A 19,187-nucleotide genomic window follows, 5' to 3' on the forward strand; every position below is an offset into this window, starting at 1 on the left:
GAAAGAAAGTTGGGTATTCGGATTCTACTGTCAAAGAAAGGAAGGGGCTTTTTCCTTTTTTTCCCCTTTCTACTGTTTACTAGCACTTGTCTGCCAATTTCATCATGCTTTCAATTAACCCCCAGTTTGTACGTAACACCAAAAAAGGGGGTTCAAAATTAGCTTAGCGACACGCGGTAGCAAGAGGAGGTTTACATGGAGATTTCTTGGAAATTGGTTGCTTGAACACCAATTGCCGGGGTCAGTGCGTTTATAGTGTCACATTCAAACAGCAACATAATTTGTTAAGGAGTTAAGTAACTGGATTTCTTTAATTGGCATGTTCCATTTTCAAACATTTTTCCGCCAAGTTATAATGAATACCCTGAGTTATGTAAAGATTTGACACAATTTAAATAATAAAGATCTTCTGCACTTCCAGGTATACGCTGTTACACTATTCCACACTCCATAGTCTATTAGACCTTTTCCGCCTTTTCATTTCATGCATTTAAGATCCTTTTTTGTCTTTGATATCAGATGGTTTTCACACTGCATTGTTCGCCAGCCCTCCTACATCCAATTCTACATTCTGTTTTCAACCTGGAATGATACTATAGCATGATCTGGACCTCAGCCAGCATCAGCTTCTAGGGGTCATCTACCCAGAGTGTAACCTCCAAAGATTATGGACTAAATAAGGGGTGTCCAAAGTCAGTCCTCAAGGGCCGCTGTCCTGCATGTTTTCCAACCAATCTGCCGTTGAAGTTCCTTATTGTCCAAACACACCTGATCCAGGTTTTACAGATCCGGGTTACTGTAAAACCAGCAGGAGGGCAGCCCTCGAGGCCTGACTTTGGACACCCTGGTCTAAATCATGCACATCCATCTGTATCACAAATAGATCTTTACTCACATTCTAGAACTGGATTTTCAAGCAAAGACATATTTTGTGGTAAATCTAGCTACAAGCTGCTGTCTATCTGCAGTTCTGCTGCATGCCAACATACAGTAAAACATGAAGTGGTATGCACATTCTTCTTTGACCTCAGAACTGGATAAGAAAATAGACTAACTGAGAGATGTGAACAGTTTATTTATGGTATAATAATTTGATTAAACTCCTTTCCCGGGATTTTTTAAATATATCACATTAAATCTGTTGATTATTAAATCAATATTCCCCAACCTGCTATCCGATTACTGAATATTCTTGTAAATCTTTTTTTTAAACATGTCTTCCATGTTATATTGTAAATCATGCAGATTTGTATTGCAATTACAAGCAGGGTGGCATGCAATTATAACTTGGGAGTTTCATAAGAAGGCATTGTTCTGCATCCATTCATAGCAGGAAAGTCCTGCCGAGACTGTGATTGGCATCTTTGTATTTCCTTTGAACTGGGAACCGACTGAATCAAAGTCAATCACTGACCCTTTCAACAAAACTCATGGCTGAATAATGCAGAGGATTAACAGACTCCCAACGCCCTGTTTACTTCCCATGTCTCCATGCCAGACAGAGAATTGCAAGATTTGAGGAACCCATTCAACCCAGCCTATGGTTTTCTCCCCTCTGTGACCTCCTGGCGACGCAAAAGCTTTCATTTCCTCTCCAGTCTCGTGGCAGAAATCTAATCAACTGCATGGCCTAATTTATTCACACTTGGTTAGAGAATCTACTTCATGTATATGAAGATGTCTCATTACTTTAGCTTGAAAATAATCAAGACAAAGATCACGCTGTTGTAGGAGGTAAAAGAGGTTGTGTTTTTAACCTGTAAGACATAATATGGATTGATTGTCAAGTTGGTATGATGGTGAAAATAATTATGCCCTTCTTTTTTTGCCCTTCATCACAAGGACAATAAGCTCATTTGTAACTGATGGACGTTCAGTCAAGATGATCCTCAAATTGAGCACTTCCACTCAGATGATAGCAATAATGTTTAAAAGTTCATCACAGCTTCAAAGGACTAGAATTTAGAACTCCGATTTAGCACATTTAGAACAGCGTTATTCACTCAAACTCATACCTAGGGACAATTTGGACTCTCCAGTCTACCTGTCAATGCTGGAAAACAATAAAGCACCCAGTAAAACTTTTCAGATACATATATATTTCTGTAGACACAGGCAGTAAAAACACAAGCAAAGCATTCTGGGTACTGATATAAAAAAAGATTTTGTCATCATGGATAACTTGTGCATTAGCTAAGAAATATATTTACGTCTTTTTCTCTCTCTGGAGCCCTTGTTGCTCATCGGTGTGAGTAATCAGTGTGCATGTGTTTGATAAGTGCATTTACCACACCTTCAGAATTAAAAAAAAAAAAAAAAAAAAAACAACTGAGGCGTGAGATAAACAAAAGGGAGGCTGCAATACAGCTTCTCTCTTCCAGCAATTACCAGGCGATGAAATGTAGCATTGAAAATCTAAACAGAAATGAGCACACATTAGCAGACGTCCATGTCTGAAACTTCCAACAACTCGTCAAAAACCCACAATTCCACACATGTCTACAGCATTGAACAGTTTTAAATAAAAAAATGTCATATTAAATGTATCAAACTGTGAAAACGTATGTACAATGCATAATGTTTATTATACCTATAGCTACAAAACTGATACATTTAATTGAATAATTATTTTTTCTTGTCCAATTATAGTTGTGTCATTGCGGAATACAATAAATTGTGCAACCTCTATACAGTTGAATTGTGCCCTTCTTTTGAGCTATGACACAGAAGAAAAGGAAACTGAAAATAGTTTAAGCTCACAACTCTATTGATTTATACATTATTGCTAGCAATTTATGATATATTGTAAATCTGATGGTGTCTCTCATAATACCGCCACAGGCTTTCTAAATCAAGCTGACAGGCTTATTATTGAGCCCCGGAAAGAAAGGCAGCCCGGCATGGAAGAATGTACCATCCCTGATCCGGGAGGAGGAAATATTACCCAATACTCCCTAACAGAGAGAAGTTGCAGCAGCAGAACTACATCCACTCACAATTTCAATAACAAAGTCCATCATTCACATCGGTGAAGGAGCTTTGGCTTAACAAAAATTGAATTTCAAGCTAGTCGATGGGGATCAGTCATGATCAAAATAGCACAAAATACTGTGTGAATGGTTTCATAGTTTGCTGTGGAAAATGCACAACTACTGAGGCATCATATAGATTTGAAAACCATCTGCAATTTGTGCAAATTTTTTTCAAATAAAAGTACTTTTTTTGGATTTGTACGGTGGTTCTGAAGGCCAAAGTCCACTAACAATTTAATCAACGCAAAAAACATTCTGAAGATTGTCACAATTAAAAAAGGAACACATTAAACACAATCCAAAACAACAAAAAGAAAAATATAATGTTACAGAAAACAAAAGTTTGTTGCAGAAATCAAAATGGATTGTTAAAAAAAATGAAACACAAAGAAACGGTACTATGGGAGATTACAATTGGATGACGATGACTGAGTTCTTTCAAAGGCGTCGTCAATGTCCAAATACTAATAAAGTTATCATTGAATTCTAAATAACTTTCGGTTGAAATGACAAACAAACCTTATCCAATTAGTGATGTCCCATAGTTCCTACTTTTTTTCCAGTTTCTTCTTTTGTTTCATTTTGACTTCTGAAATATACTGTTTTAATTTTTGTAATCTGTAATTTTTTTTTTTTGTGATGAGTGATTTGTTAGTGTGATTTGCACTTCAGGGCCACCGTAGATTTGAGTAAAAATATGGCTGCAATGTCATTTTTACTTATTTTTGGAATGACTTGTGGTTAAAGTATAGCGTCAATTCTGCAGATGCATGCTGTAGTTTATTGTCTTCCATATGGAGGTGGCAGAAGGGGTTAACAAAGGGCATTTATTGTGATGCTAAAGCTAAATCACATAGGCAGGGTGATGACCCCTGAAGGAAGCAGCTGAAAGGAAAAACAAACAAACATAAAGAAAGAGCCAGAGGGAAGTAAAACAATGTAAGATCATAGTTTGCCGCTATCAGAAAAGCAAAAAAGGGAAGCAAAAAAAGAGAACACTTAGATCTCACAGGAATGAATGCTTAAGGAAACACTTCAAGTTATCAGGTTTTTTTTTATAGGAATTCAAGAACACACTCTCTTTATGTCGCCCACTGCTGTGTTTTTGAAATATTCCTTTGCAATAGAAGAACTCATCGTAACGCATGAGAACAGCCTGGCCTGCACACTTCATGAATAAAACCGAAGTCTTAAAAATGTCCTTCTCTCGCTGCTTTCTGTCCTTCCACTCTGCATTTTATGAAGTATTTTTAAAAACCTTCAGGATACTGAAGTGGAAGGAACATGCCATGGTTTCTAATGCAGAAAATATAGCTGATGTTCTGCACTCAGATTTATCTCTGTCTGTACTAGAATGTGTCTGGAGTTTTGTGAGCTGCCATTAACTGCCACTCCGTTTTATCCTCTCAGCAACACACCCATCTATCCATAAAGTTTACTAGTAAACCTCCAGTTTAAAATCACGACATTAAACACATTCAGACTGTAAAAGTTCCACCTTGCTACAAAAAGTAAAAATAATCAGATTAAACGACTTTTTTTTTCCAGTAAAAGTGACTCATTGTACTACAGCGAACCATCCGACAAACTTTTATTCCATCTTACATTTGTTCGTGGTTCAATGCTTAAATTTAGCACATTTTGTTGAATTTATATTTTTTTAAATTATTTTTTTATTACTTCCTGTCCACACCTTGACATTCTCACTGCTGACTCCTGCATTATCTCTTAGCATATAGGTTTGTGAAAACTTGAAATAATGCACCTCTCTTTATTTATAAGGTGAATTTGTAATTTTAGGGTGTGAATTTACCTGATTAATGGGCTTCAACATATTAGATTGCATAAATAAATAAATAAAATAAGCCATGTTTTTGATGGCTCTTGCAAAACAATGCACAGATGTTTATCAAAAGGTGAATTAATAAAATACATAATAGCCTATTTGAAAAGCTCCTATTGGGTTGCATTCTTTTTCATGTGTTGTAAGATTAAATAACAATTAAAAAGTCTTCCAGAAAAATATATGCTAATTTAAAAATTGTAAAACATTACAATTTACTCTAGGAACTGGTGGTGTAGGACACAAAATGCAGGAGACCATGATATGATGTCAAAATCTTAAACATTTACAGTATTAAATAAACTTGAACATGACAAAAGTGAAACAAAAGGGTGAAAAAGCAGGTGACCTGACAATGATGAACTGAAAAGCAAACTCTTCAGTACACTGAAGGTAATTAACTTAATGTAGACAGCTGTGGATGATTATCAGCCTTAACCAGATAATGAGAAAAACTGAAGAAACATCACCAAAACCTAACAGCAGAATCCTCACAATTAGTCAGATTTATCTTCTTGTTTTGTCATTTTAAATTAGTCCAAAGGTTGTAGTTTCAAACATCTCTGGAACACCTTGTATTTTCCACAATCTGTCTGATTCCTCTGATCTTTTCATGGAGCCTCTTTCTGTCAATTAGCACACAACTTTACTCAAATTTAGACTTTTCTCACTGTCGAAAGAAGCAGTTTGACCTTCTGACTTTAGCCGTCACTCTGTCTTTACATCTAAAGCCATATACACACCAGGCACGTGTGGTGCGTTCAAGAACCCACTTTACACAACTTTTTTAACGTACTTTTTAGAATAAGGTGTTCACACAGGTCTGTCGCTACCCGATACCAGCACGTGTACTCACAGTTGGAGGAGGCTTGGTGCGATATGACGAAGTGGTGAAAGCCTTGCAAATCTTGGTCCTGGCCTTTTCTTTCACATTATGAAAGACGTGATCTTATGTAATCACTGTCACAAACGGACATACAGATGGTTCCACGTGCAGCAGGTTTGTTAGTTCAGGCAGGAAGACAGGAGCCAAGCACACCTAAAAGTCCACAAAGTCAAACCGGGCTCACACAGGCAGAGGTCTGCACGAGAATGGGAGCATTACAGAAGCGACTACAGTTGTCAGAGTCCAGGTGAGGGTCTGGCCAGGTGGCACACAATCATCAAGCAGGGTTAGGTAAACAGAAGATCAGATCCAGGAGGAAAAGCTCGGTAATGCAGGCAGAGTGGCACAAACAATACTTCGCACTGAGCAAGGCTCTGTGTGCTGCTTAAATCTCAAGTGGATGATTGTCAACGAGTGTCAGCTGAGCGGCATCAGCTGGGGCAGCTGGGAAATGTAGTATATAAATACTCTGGATATGACTTCCACCGGTGACCAAAGGTCAGATATTCAGATATTAATTTCTCGTTCATGATCAGTTTTTCAGTCGGTTGGTACTTTTGTGCTTTAAAAAGGACGCCACCCATATGTCACTTACAAAGCCGAGTCTCGGCCAGGACAAAGTTTAATTGCTTTCACTTACAGCACGCGCTCAATGGCTGCACACTTTGTACAAACCTAAAAGCAACACAGTATTGTACTCGAAATCCTGAAACACGCATATATGTGCTTTGTATTGAGTTGTAATTGGAAGCAGTCACTTGAACGTGTGACATATCAGATTTTTTTTTTTTTTTCACAAAGGTTAAAGTTTTTTTAGTTTTCTCTTGTCAAACATCTCAGCATCTGACCCAAAATTTTGGCACAGACTGACATGCTCCCCACAGAACAAGACCCTGTGCATTTATTGATTCTACTTTTTTCTGTTTTTCTTCCCGATTCACAGTGAGGAATTGCAATAGGAGAAACGGGCAAGTGACACAAAAAAATAAACGAATAAGGAGTCCATCCGCTCCTCTGTTATGTTGTGAAGGACACTTTGCTGGCATGGATTAGGCCCACTTTTAACCTTAAAGGCAAGGATCACTGCCAATCAATACAAAGTTGTTTGAATAATCACCTTTGGCCTGAAATGAAATACTTCTATCTGGATGAAGGATGACAGCGGCGACATCTTTATGGCTTGAGGGGTCAATGGATGGTTTGATGAATGGCCCCCATAGTCACAGATCTCAGCCTAATTGAAACTTGCAAGAAAATGTGCCTGATAGTCGTCTCAGTCATACCGAGCCACCATTCAGCATAGACGTTGGTTAAACAAAAATAAAGTTTATATCCATTCAGGATTGAAGCAGTTTGGAGGTTGGTGTTTTCCCTTTTGTGCACAAGTAATTGCCTTTTGTTGTTTTTTCATCCTCAGCATGTTTTTGTAGATAAATAAATACTTAAATGGGAACCAAGCAGTAATCCCATATAAGCAGTAACTGAGACTTTGTTTTCACCAGTTTTTAATCTGCAGAAATCACAATGGATTTCTGATTCTCATTGACACATCTAAAGGTTTCATCCAAATGAGGACAGTACTTCCTTATTAGCTGTGTGCTCAGGCAGACTTTTTTCATAAGTGAACATGTTGGCTACCGGTCCAGTGTGTTCTATTTTACTGTCGCCTTAAAATCCAATTTTAGTGCCAGCCTGGTGAGTCTTGTATCATGATTATGAACGCAGTTATCAGCATATCAGTCAGAAGGAGAGCCATAACTCAGTTGAGGTATAGCTCAGTAATAACTCATCCTTTTCTGCAAAGCAGAGGATTATGACTATTGTAGACATTTAATATTTTGGATAATCTCTCATTGAGCAGTGGCTAACAGCACTGAGTGGTTGTCACTCTATCCCCTATTTAGGATGTGTGGTGTAGTTAGCATTGCCTCCTTTCTGACACACGCTTGATGGATTCAAGGTGTCCGCTGTGACCGCCTGCAGCGAAGCCTTTGCTCTTGCTGCTCTGAGTGCAATGAAGGCAGGTCTCCTGCTTAGGCAAGAAAATGAAATATGTCATAAAAGAGTTGGCAAATGCATTCACTTGCTATGAAAATAAAACTCTTTTTTTTTGCTTCCCTTCCTCCTTCACATAGTGGGCTGAAGCCAAAAGAAACTTCTAGAAGCACTAAAGAGAACATCCACTGATTTTGTTTAGAAAAACTCTGGAAAAGAGAGTCCTAAAAAGTGGCCAAGGGATATGAAAGGGGGTTCCCCACTTAAAGCCCCACTCCCATCACTTCTTGATTTATAGTAGAAGTGTCCCCAGTGATATGTGTCGATTTCTAGGACATTTTTTCTGCAGAGCGGCAAATATTTCCATCATCCTTTGATTTACACTAGATGCGTTTACATGTGCAAAATGCCTTTAATCAGATCAAAGATCAGATGAGAATAGAACTGCGTACATGGGCCTGGAAAAACTTTATCCAGTTATAAAAAAATATTTACTAATGTCAAAAATTTTATTGAAGTAAATAGTTTTCACATGTACAGAACTATCTGAAATCCTGGAAATGGCCATAGAAGCAAGTTTTGTTGTAAACAAAGAAACAGCATAGAGTGAGACGATCTTATAAGTGTTTTTTTTTATTATTATTATTATTATTATTATTTTTAAGAGACTGTTCGCATATAATTCTCTAAATCCTTGCGGATTTATATACCCCCTATCATGTGAAGAAACAGCTCAAAGGGCTGTACATAAAACAAATAAAAATACTAGAAAAACCATTGCCCCCACATGTATTAAAATAATAAGATAAGCCCCCTATAATAACAAACGCAGAAACAAGCAGATAGAATAGAAATGAAGTAACCTGAAAGCACATCAAAACATGCAATGACCTACAATCGGAATAAATAGTTTCAGATCAAAAATTGGCATAACCCATCTTTCTCCATCGGAAGGAAGTTTTTATCCAAATGAGTCTCTTCAGGTCAGAGTATTCGACGACTGGTTTGTTTATATTACGCATTTTTATTCTGATCAGGCGTTTGTTCTAATAACTTGTCTCCATGTAAATGCAGCTACTATCTCCTGCTAGCTTACAGCCCCTCACAACCCCAACTTATCATTCCTATCACCCAAAATGGAGACCTATCCAGTTGTACAGTTAGACCAGGAAAATGAAGATGTTCATGGATCTATTATCTACAAGTGGATGCGTCAGAATGGAGCGGAGAGGGAGTTTATGGCTTGCCGTTTGTAGTTTGTACTGAACAACTACAAACTTTTTCAAACAGTATTTTTTGTATGCTCTTGATAAGAAATCCAGTTTCCTTCATCATAAAAAAAATGCACAAGAGCATGTTAAAAAAACAAAAAATCTGTCCCAACTGTATTTAAAAAAGGTCTTGCAATGCTTTTCCAGACTTTTTTTGTCCTTTAGAAAACTGTTTCGACACTCACAGTGTGAGTGACGCCTGGAACTGGAGACCAAGCATTGCATTTTTCCACTCCTCGACTGCATGTGTTAGCTTGTTTCTTTGACAGCATGAAGAATAAACAGAAAGAAAACAGGGTGAGACTGAGTTGAACGCTGTCTTTATTTTTTATGCTGGCCTGTCACACATCACAGTTTTCCTTTGGTTTTTTTTGTCCCTGCTGGACACTAGCTTTGTAAGCGTGGGTTTGTTTGTCATGGCTGTTTTTTCTTTTGTTCCGGTCATGGTCTGTAGATTCTTTTGTTTGTTTTTTCTCTGTTTTAGTCTAATCTTTACCCTTGATTTTTTTTTCTTTATTGTCTTTTTTTTCTGTTAGAGTTTATTGGAGTGTGATAAATGCTTTTTCGTTTGGTAGCGACCTGTTTTTGCGAGCCACCTCCCCTTTTTGTTCCTTTATTGCCTAGTTTGCTTGCGTGTTAAATGGTCTTGCACACAAACTTCTCACCTGCTATGGTTGTTTTTCCTGCTGTTGACTTCCCTGCATTTCTCTCATGGTTTCAGCCCAGATCCAGGTCAGACAGACACTTTTTCAGCTCTCCAGGCTTCCCACTCTTTACTTCATGCAATAAGGCTTCATCTACTCCATGTTTCATCCCCTTCATTTAAGCCACATACATTACTCCCCACTCTAGTGTCCATTTTTTCTTGTCTTGTATCTTGGTCCTCTAGGATCTCCTACAGGTGTGGATTCTCAGATATTAAATCAGCTTTTAAGTGTTTTTATATCAGATCGTATTCTCTTGGATTTGGACTGATGTAAACTATTCATGTGAACCAATGGGGCAGAGTCTGAAATTTTGAATCTTTAATCACCTGCCAGGTTACACCTCTTCTTGTAAAAGTAGAGTAAGGTTTCAACAAAAGATTCTGCATGACAACTCCTTGTTCTTATCTGTTGATGTCCCTTGTAATCACCTACATCCAGGCTAGATCTGACAGTTTTGTGGTTTTTCCAGATTTTTGAAGTGTTTTTCCTTTCTGACAGGGTTTTGTCCTCCATATCTCAATCGGTTTAAAGCAAACTAACAATAAATCCCACTTTTGCATTTTCCTACAATATCTTCCGTTCCTTATATTTTTAAATTGGTAATATTTATGCTTTTAATTCCTGCTATCTTTTCTACTCTATCACTCTACAGTGTTGTTAATGATTCAAAAAGAAAAAAAAATAGGCTTTGATCCCCATTTTCATTTATCAATATTTAATTGACTTGCTGGTTCTGCCTTTTTTCTTGACCGAGCAGCTTTGCAAACAATTCTGAAATCCCTTCCATTGTACTGGTCCTAGAAGATAATTAGTTACCATCATTTTTCGCCTGCTGACTGCCAGGATTGGCTCCAGAGATGACTGTAACCCGGCATAGACTGATGGTGACCTAGAAAATGAGAAAATGGTACAGACACTTGGATTTTGCTTTCTTAGAATGACCAGATGGAGCCAACTAATCTATGACAGGCAAGGAACAGAGATTTTCACAAATTGAAGGGTGACTCCTGTCCTTCTTATTCAATGGAAAAATGGAAGGTTTGTTTCAGTGTACTATGATGTGTTACATGCTTTGAAACCTATCTCCATGTTCTCTGGAGGTGAACTAATATAAAGAAAAATATTTAGCATTTAGTGACAAAAACAGATCTTTGTAAAGTGAGGTTTTTACTGCGAAACTGTGTTTTTTATACTCCCAGCTACTGATAAAATCAAAATCTGTGTTACTTCATCTTTATTATGTTGCCATGAGTAGCCTCCTCCCTATTGAAAACTTTATTTTCATGCATTCTTTACACAAACATGTAATATTAAATTGCAATTTGTTGCATTTTACATATTACAAGCTTCGTTTGGTCCTGTTTAAATGTTTTATTGCTTCTGTATGCTCTTGTGGAGAACACTTAGTCACGCTAAACTGTACAAAAAAGACTGATTAATTTATTGCATTGTTCTTACAATAAACGAGCACTCAACGCTTTAGGTTTTTAGTGTTAAAGTGTTAATAACTAAGCAACTGGTAGTTTTTACCATAAATGCTTTTATTAGGTAATTATTTTAAATTAGAAAGGCTTTTTTCATGGGAATCTTTTTTGTTAGACACATCTTAATGGTTCTGCACAGATACTTTGTGGATTGTTTGAATATACATTTACTACATTGAAGAATCTTCAGTTTAAAAATCTGTTGTTTCATCATTTTAAATAAATATAATCAATACCATCTTCCAACCTTACCAACCAAAATGTTGTGTAATTGCAGTTTTAACCATCTTTTCATGTGATTATGCTGTATTTTGAGGATGAGTTAGTATAGTAGTTAGATAATTGAAAAATAAAAATGCATACCTATGAGAAATCCTATTTGTTACGCTTTTCTGGTTCCTTTCATCACTTTTCTCCGGGAACTATTAGTCAACAAGTGAGGAAGCACTGACTACGCATGTTTGGAAAGTAATCCCCATAAATTGAGAAGCAATGACTGCTTTAAGTTTGCCAGATGTTAGGCTTGCTGCACCTTGCAGACACTTGCGTGTTAAATCGGTCCGCATTTCATTTGTAATCCCTCTTTAAACGCATGTCTCTGATGCAGGGAAACCTGGTCTTTTTAGTAGACTCCATAAATCTACATTCTGCAACAATGATGCCAGCTCCTCAGGGGGGAACTATTCCCACCTCTGCACCGCCTGTAATCAGTGACATTAAACAGAGAAAAAAAGGAAAGATAAAGACGTGGGAGATGAGCTGGGTGAGATTTGAATGAAAATCCCTATGGAACAAAGAGAGTTTGATACGGCTGAAAACTCCCTTGAGATTTACTTTATGCAGCAGAGAATGAAAGGATTGAGGGAAAATGTGCAGTCACTCCTTTATGTGCCACTGGATAACCATCGGTCCAGCAAGAAGCAACCAGCTGCTCACTTAAAATCACACATCATTAGACAAATATCCACAGATCAGTGTGAGCAGTGAGTTCAACAGTTAGCATATGCTTGAACCGACTTTGTAGAGTTTAGACTTGAATTCAGGTTTGAATACTTTGAGTCAATCATTCAGAATTATCTGCAGGGTTTTGTGAAACAATAAAAGAATTTGCACAAAAACTTCCTCTTCCTCTTTGAGATCTCGAACTGCACCAACTTAAAGTTCTGTAATAACTAACTTCCAAGTGGAATAAGGTTGTGCTATTTCTGCCAGAAGTATGTCAAACCTGTGATCATTTTACAGTCTCAGCTGGAAGACTCGGGTCGACTTTATGGCTATTAAGCCACCCACTGCATCCCATTTTAGAAGGTTGCCCAAGTCAGTTAATTACAGCTCAAATGTAGCTAGCAACTAGAGTGAATACAATAATCTTTTATGATGTCTTTTTTTCATTGTTAAACCTTCAAACTGAAAATTATTTCAATTTTAACAAATAACCACATGTAGGAAAAAAAAAAAATAAAGATATCCTAAAGAGGTTTTTCTTCATACTTTTCATTTTGCTAGGTCAGAGAATGCAGATTCTCAACACGTGCAGATAAAAAAAAATAAATACAAACGTATTCTCTAACGCAAGGGGGCCATAATCCCATCAAGCTATTTAATCTGGCACGCCAAAAATTGAATAAATTAGGATTCTAACCCTTATTATTGTTTTATTTTCTGGTGCCTCCCCATAGATGGCGCACTAAATTTACCATCTTTTGTTTTTATTTTGTTTTGTTTAACATTTGTGTGTATTTTCCACGTCCGACAGTCATTTTTCTGATCATTCCAACACAATTTGCATTTTTCCCTGACATCAATCTATTGTTGCAATTGTTGTGAAAGTGAGAACAACGTTTTGAGATAAAAGCTCCAAAGTGTTCTGTTTTATTTTCAATCTAAATGAAGACATTTATTTTCCAGATTGCATTCTATTTCTTTATCTTATGAGGGGAATTATCAAAACCCGCCTCCCATCTGCTCCTGGTTCGGCCCTTTTATCAAATTTTAGAATCCCTTGTAGCCCACAAGTCCAAAAGTTTGCCCACGCCAGCTCTAACTTAATGTGAGATACAGAGGATAGTGTTCAACAGAATTATTAAAAACAAAATATATTTTTACTAATCAATGTTAAAATAAGTGCTCTGAATATAAACATCTCAACGAGGTCGCATAGTTAAAATCCTCATGATGAATTCAAAGGAAAAGTCCAGAGGCAAATCTCTATATACCTAAGAGAAGAATAAAATCTCATTAAGTCAAAGTAACGAGTTAGATAAAATAAGTCTTTAATAGCTCTTACTGGAGCCTTGAGCTGCAGCAAGAGACCAATGGAAGTGGACAAAAACACAATCACACAGATGACAATCTTTCTTTTTCCATTCACCTTTTGTCCTTCAGTGGGTTGTTCTCTATGCTGGACACTGGCTTTCATCTCATCACTTTAATGCTATTAGAGTAGAAGATAAATACATTTAGAATTGTTATGGTAGCATGACCTGAAGGAATTCAACCCATGGCTTCTTTTAGCCCCAAATTAGCCCCGAACTTGAAGCTTTATGTTCTTGCTTTAGCCCAACTGCACTCATGTCCAGTTCCATTAGTCTGGTCTTCTGGTTCTGCCTTGTCATCTTCACAACTGTATGAAATTATGAATCCCCACACCTGTTTCCCTTACATTGATGACACACTGATACCAAACGTTCTTGATTTTAGTTGCTGCTTGTTTGGTCGCCAAATCGCTTTTTTCTCATGATAGAGGACATTTATAATGAAAATTAAGCTTAAATTTGCCTTTCTGAGAATCTCTTTATTCCAATCATGGTTATTTGGGAGCAGACAGAAAATGCAGTTGGAAAAAGCTTGTTTGCGACATAGAACCTGCAACACCAAGCCACATACTTCCTACTCCACTCCATTCGGATGTGGACACCTATCCGAGTCTCTGTTTTCCTCGTCTAAGTTAGCATCTGGCTCAAAACTGTACGGCTGGAAAGCTTTAATATTGCTCGCCATTTTTGGTTTTGAGGGTTTGTAAGCTAGTGGGAGAGTGTAAACAGATGGATGATGGGAAGTGGGGGCCACCTTACTCTGCTTCTCCCCACACCTTAGAGGCAAATTTCAAATGAACTACTGCTGCTCAACAGAAACTATGCCCGGAAAAAAAAAAAAATATTGGATAAAAACTGTATAATCAAAAAAAAAATGCCATAGGGAATGCATTTTGGAGTGAGACGAGTTGTTTGGTAGAAGTTTGATGAAATGTTAGCATTTATGTGATTTGTTAGGCAGATAAAAATTGGTCAAGATAACCAGTAAGAGTTTTAACGGATGAATCCAATTTTAAAGCACACACAAAAGAGAAAAAAGACTATAAAAATAAACTTAAATAAATCATGCTCTTGGAAAGATACAGTTATTTATTAATAGCAAATAAAGAGGAGAAATCCACTGCTCTTCACAAGAAAAAAAATAAAATATATAATCAACCATTAGGACACTGATGCAATTTTCAGGAAAAAAAATCTGGATTTTAGTGGGTTGAAGCATCAAAGGGAAAAAACTATAAACAAAGTGGAGTCTTTGGGACCATCCAACAGTATTGCAGGATTAACAAAAGTAACTAAAGGATTACATTTACAGTAAAGCACAGATGCTTGCTGGCAGCATTTGTGTTAATTCTGTTAAGAAAAACATTTAACGAGACATCACCACTTTGCTAACAATGTCATTTATTTTTTTTCATTAAATAAACCAAGGTACAATACTACATCAATTAAGTCCTACAGATATATTTGCATTTCGAATTATACACACAAAAAATGTGTTATCGCTTATCCTAAAGCATGTTTTCAAATTTTGGTAATTACACTAATAATGTCACAAAGGACTGCAATTTTTTTTATCATTAAAGGAAAAGCAACCTAGATTTATGAGATAATTTTATCTCTTTTAAAAAAGAAACTCCATGTTGGTCATTGTATATTATTTAACCCACCAAAGCATCACTGTACGATTATTTGCCCAAACATGACACATTTCTAAAACTGATAAACAGGACAAAAGTTTTTTTTTTTTTTTTCATATTGTCATACTTCCACTAATGCATGAGCTTGCATAGTTAAGCTTCATCTTGTATTTTCTGAGATCTCTCTCCAACTTAACTCTGTAGATTTAATTGTAAGTAGATACTGGCAATTATGTTGCAGTGCTGCAAAGACAATAAAGTGCAACCCCATCTCCTTGGGGAAGACATTTTAGGGTCGGATATCCAACTTTTTCCGTTCTTCCTCACCAAATCAGAGGGAAATTTGTCAGGTGCAAACCAAGTTAATGCAATGAAACTTTACAGTCTCATAATGTTAGAGGACCATGATATTAGATGACAAAGAAGTATTAAAGCAGGAAAACAGTAGGAAATATTTTGATTTTACAGAGAATACTTGAATGGATTTTAACATGAGCCTGTTTTGTTTTGATGTTTTTTAAATTATTAAACAGATACATGTTTGGATAAAACTGGGCAACCATTAGCAACAAGAACTGGCAAGCAACTCTCACACCGCGGCAGAATGGAAGATAAACAACATTTGGTTGACTCATATTGTGAAGGAGGCCAATGACGAGAACAAACAGTCACACGCTGAAAACTGTTGTTGAAAAATATGCATCATACATGAAAGAGGCACAAAAAAAGCAGAAATATTTCCCATTCTTGTATTTTTATCAGCTTATAAGAAGTAAAAAAATCTAATAAATAATAAACTATAAAGGTAGAAAAATCAGTAAGTTCATTGCAAGGTCACCGATGACAATATCAGGCAGCATCAGTTGTATAAAATAATTTTTTTCTCAAATATTATATAATGTGTTTTGCCTCTTTGACCTTAAAAATAGCTAAATATAAAATAGGCGGTGGGAACACTTTAAACTTAAATGAAAAGAGTGAAGTGACGTGCAAAAGCAGCAGTCTCCACCTTTTACTTCCTCCGCTCCTAAAGGAGCAGTTGGACAGCCCGATTTCCCGAGTTTGTTGATGGATGAACTCGGTGACAACAGCTCGCCATTGAAAGCACTGCTTTGCTGGCAGAAAAGTGAATCGAAAATGACTTCCTGTGACAGATTTGAACTTAGCTCTTTTGTTCAAACCTTTTTTTAGAGTCAACCTCACAGCCCTGTTCAGCTGCAGAGAGTCATTTTTCCTTAGTACAGCCCAGAACACTGACCACCAAAGGCTTGTAAAACATCTGCAATCATTTCTCAGCCATTAAATTATGCCAGCTTTCCAAGAAAACACATCACCCTTATCCCTTTCTTGTGCGGTAAATGCTCTCTGACGGCTTCCACAACGACCCCAAGGTATTAGTGTTTCCATTACTTCCACCTTTCTTCCCTTTCAAGAGGAGAGTGCACCATCTGACAGTTCCTTAATCAGGTCCCTGCTCGCCCTCATTTTCTCAACACATAGCATAGTTATTGTAACATCTGACAAGTAAAGGTCTCCTTTTTTTTGGTCACACGTGTGGTACCAAAACAAGGTATGCTACTAAACCAGACAGAACCTGCTTTTGGTATATGAATGTAACCCTTTAGCAGATATGTGTTTTGAGGATTACAGTATCAGATGTTATCTTTGTGGCTGTTTGAACACAGCTTATGAGGATTACATGTCTCATTATTGTAAACAGCAGTATTTTTTAAAAGGTTTTAGCATTGGAACCCAGGAGCTGCAGCTTATGTGTGTCACTATAGGGCTTTAGTTGCATGCACCTTTATGGAGCTTGACCTGTATAGGGGCTGTGGGTTTATGGGTTGTCCACGCCTGTGGAGGGTCACATCTTAAAGGAAGCACTGCTGCCACCTCAGGGGACGTCATGAAAATTGAATGTTCAAGTGTCGTGCATGTAGTAAGTGTATCATGAAGTATTTGTAAGGATAATGTTGATTATATACAGTTGATGTTGTCGTAGAGTGCTCAAATCCAGGCCAACTGCTGGTTTTCCAGAAACCCTGCCTTATCTGCTGCTGATTGCTTGGATCGGATCAGGTGTGTTGAGCCAATGAGGAGCTTCAATGGCAGGTTGGTTGGAAAACACATAGGACACCGGTCCTCAAGGCCTGGATTTGGATACCGCCTGCCTCAGGTGTTGTTTAAATGTTTGCTACAACCTGTCACCAGCAGCATACCCATAGAGAAAATATGCATGAGCATTTCGCTCTACTTAGCGCTCTACCATCTTAATATTTCATGCGAGTTGCCTGTTTTTCACCCACAGACAGTCAGTATCCACCTAAAAGGGCAGTTGTGACGAAGGCGTAAGAAAGGTTTAACTAAAAAATAAAAAATAAATACATGGGCGATGTCTGAATTCCCACTATGATCCCTAACTACTATAAACTATAGAGTGCAGCACTATCTAGTGCCCTGGATTTTAGGAGCATTTCGGACACCATGCTCACTACTTCACTTTTATTTTTTTAAACACCAGATATGACGTCACTGATATTACAAAGTGAAAATCTTATCAATTCAAACATTTCACGACATCTATTTGTGACTCTACTGGGTTCTGGTGATGAAAATGTGGATGGATTATTAAAAATTCTACATTTAAACAACTTTTAAATGCATTGTGATCTATATTTGCTAACGTAGTGATCATCGATTTATGCTAGTTTTTTTTTTATAAAGACTTCTAGGAAATTTCCAGGGCACTTGGTTTTGGAATTGTAGATTCAGACAGCTCTATGAAATGGCATCGCGCACAATGTTGGGAGTAGGGAAGGAATTTGGACATGTCCATAGTTTACTTTCTTTCATGTTTTCATGCAACATCTCATCAATTTTAGATCTCCTCAAGTGACACAATTTTTTAAATTGGCTCTTTTGGATGTGGATGAGGTGATAAATGAAAGCTTAAGCCGGAAGACCTCAAACAAAAAAGCGTCATAGTATAGAAATCCACATGACAAATTTACCTTTAATTTTTTTGTTGATTTTTCACCTTAATACTTTGAGTTTTGTTCTACCTTTAACAGTGTGATGAGTTGGATAAAACACTATCAAGTGTTGTTAATAGTACCTTTAGACTAAAAAAACACTCCTTTAAACAGTTCTTGATGTTTCAATCAATCTTGGAAGACGGAAATCCTAAATTCTACAAAGGAAAATTTGATTCTGAGTCAGCTCTGTACAATAAATCTGTGATTATTTGTGTTTCTTGGTTCAGTTTAATAGTTTTACTTTGAGAATATTTATAAACTCAAGTGTTTTCATGTCTTGAACTTGGCTTTACGTTACAGCATAGCATTCACCACCCTGCAATTTATTCCTATGCCGAAGGGTCACTTCAGGCCCACACTGCTTCAGCTCTATTTGCATGTCTAGGCAGCTCAGTCATTAAAAGCCAACCAACCACAGCGGTGCACCCTCAGTGCTGAGTACCCCCCTGAAGAATCATTGTAAGGCATTGGAGAAAACGAATGAGAGATGCTCTGCAGGTCTTCAATGGGAGGAGAAAAGGGCTCTTATTTGAATTTGGTAAAAATGCCAGCACCCACCGGGGCACTATTACACACCGCTGGAATAATGAGCATCGGAGGGAAACCCACAAACCACCAGCAAGCCCAACCCAGCAAATGCATTTCTTGCCTATTCCCCACGACCAACATGCTAGATCATCCCAAAAAGCCAATAAATCTCTCCTTCTTTGCCTTAGCAGACCCATTTTAATATCGGACTCAGTGTCCCGTGAAATGCAGCGTGTGCTTTATAGGACCGCAGGGTCAAATGAAAATACAGATACAGACTGAGACTAGAAGATGCTCTCGCAGAAATACAAGCACAAACTGGGACCGCAGCAGCATCCAACGCTACAAGAGTCCATATAACTCGCCAGCTTAATTAATTACTCTTCTAAACAATCATTCAAACAGTTATTGCACAAGACAGTTCAACATAAATGAACAGCCACAGTGGGGATTA

At 37.4% G+C, this 19,187-nt stretch overlaps 1 protein-coding gene across 1 annotated transcript in view; it reads right to left on the reverse strand.

Moving 5' to 3' along the window:
- Positions 1-9,961: 9,961 nt before the first annotated feature.
- The window catches only part of bard1 (BRCA1 associated RING domain 1), a 71,833-nt gene continuing 62,607 nt past the window's right edge, over positions 9,962-19,187 (reverse strand). The window contains exon 11 of the mRNA XM_036209572.1: positions 9,962-10,623. Coding sequence (XP_036065465.1) covers positions 10,543-10,623 — 81 coding nt within the window. The 3' untranslated portion in view covers positions 9,962-10,542. The remainder of the gene's footprint in view (positions 10,624-19,187) is intronic.

The sequence above is a fragment of the Oryzias melastigma genome, linkage group LG21, assembly GCF_002922805.2.
Source record: "Oryzias melastigma strain HK-1 linkage group LG21, ASM292280v2, whole genome shotgun sequence".
NCBI lineage: Eukaryota > Metazoa > Chordata > Actinopteri > Beloniformes > Adrianichthyidae > Oryzias > Oryzias melastigma.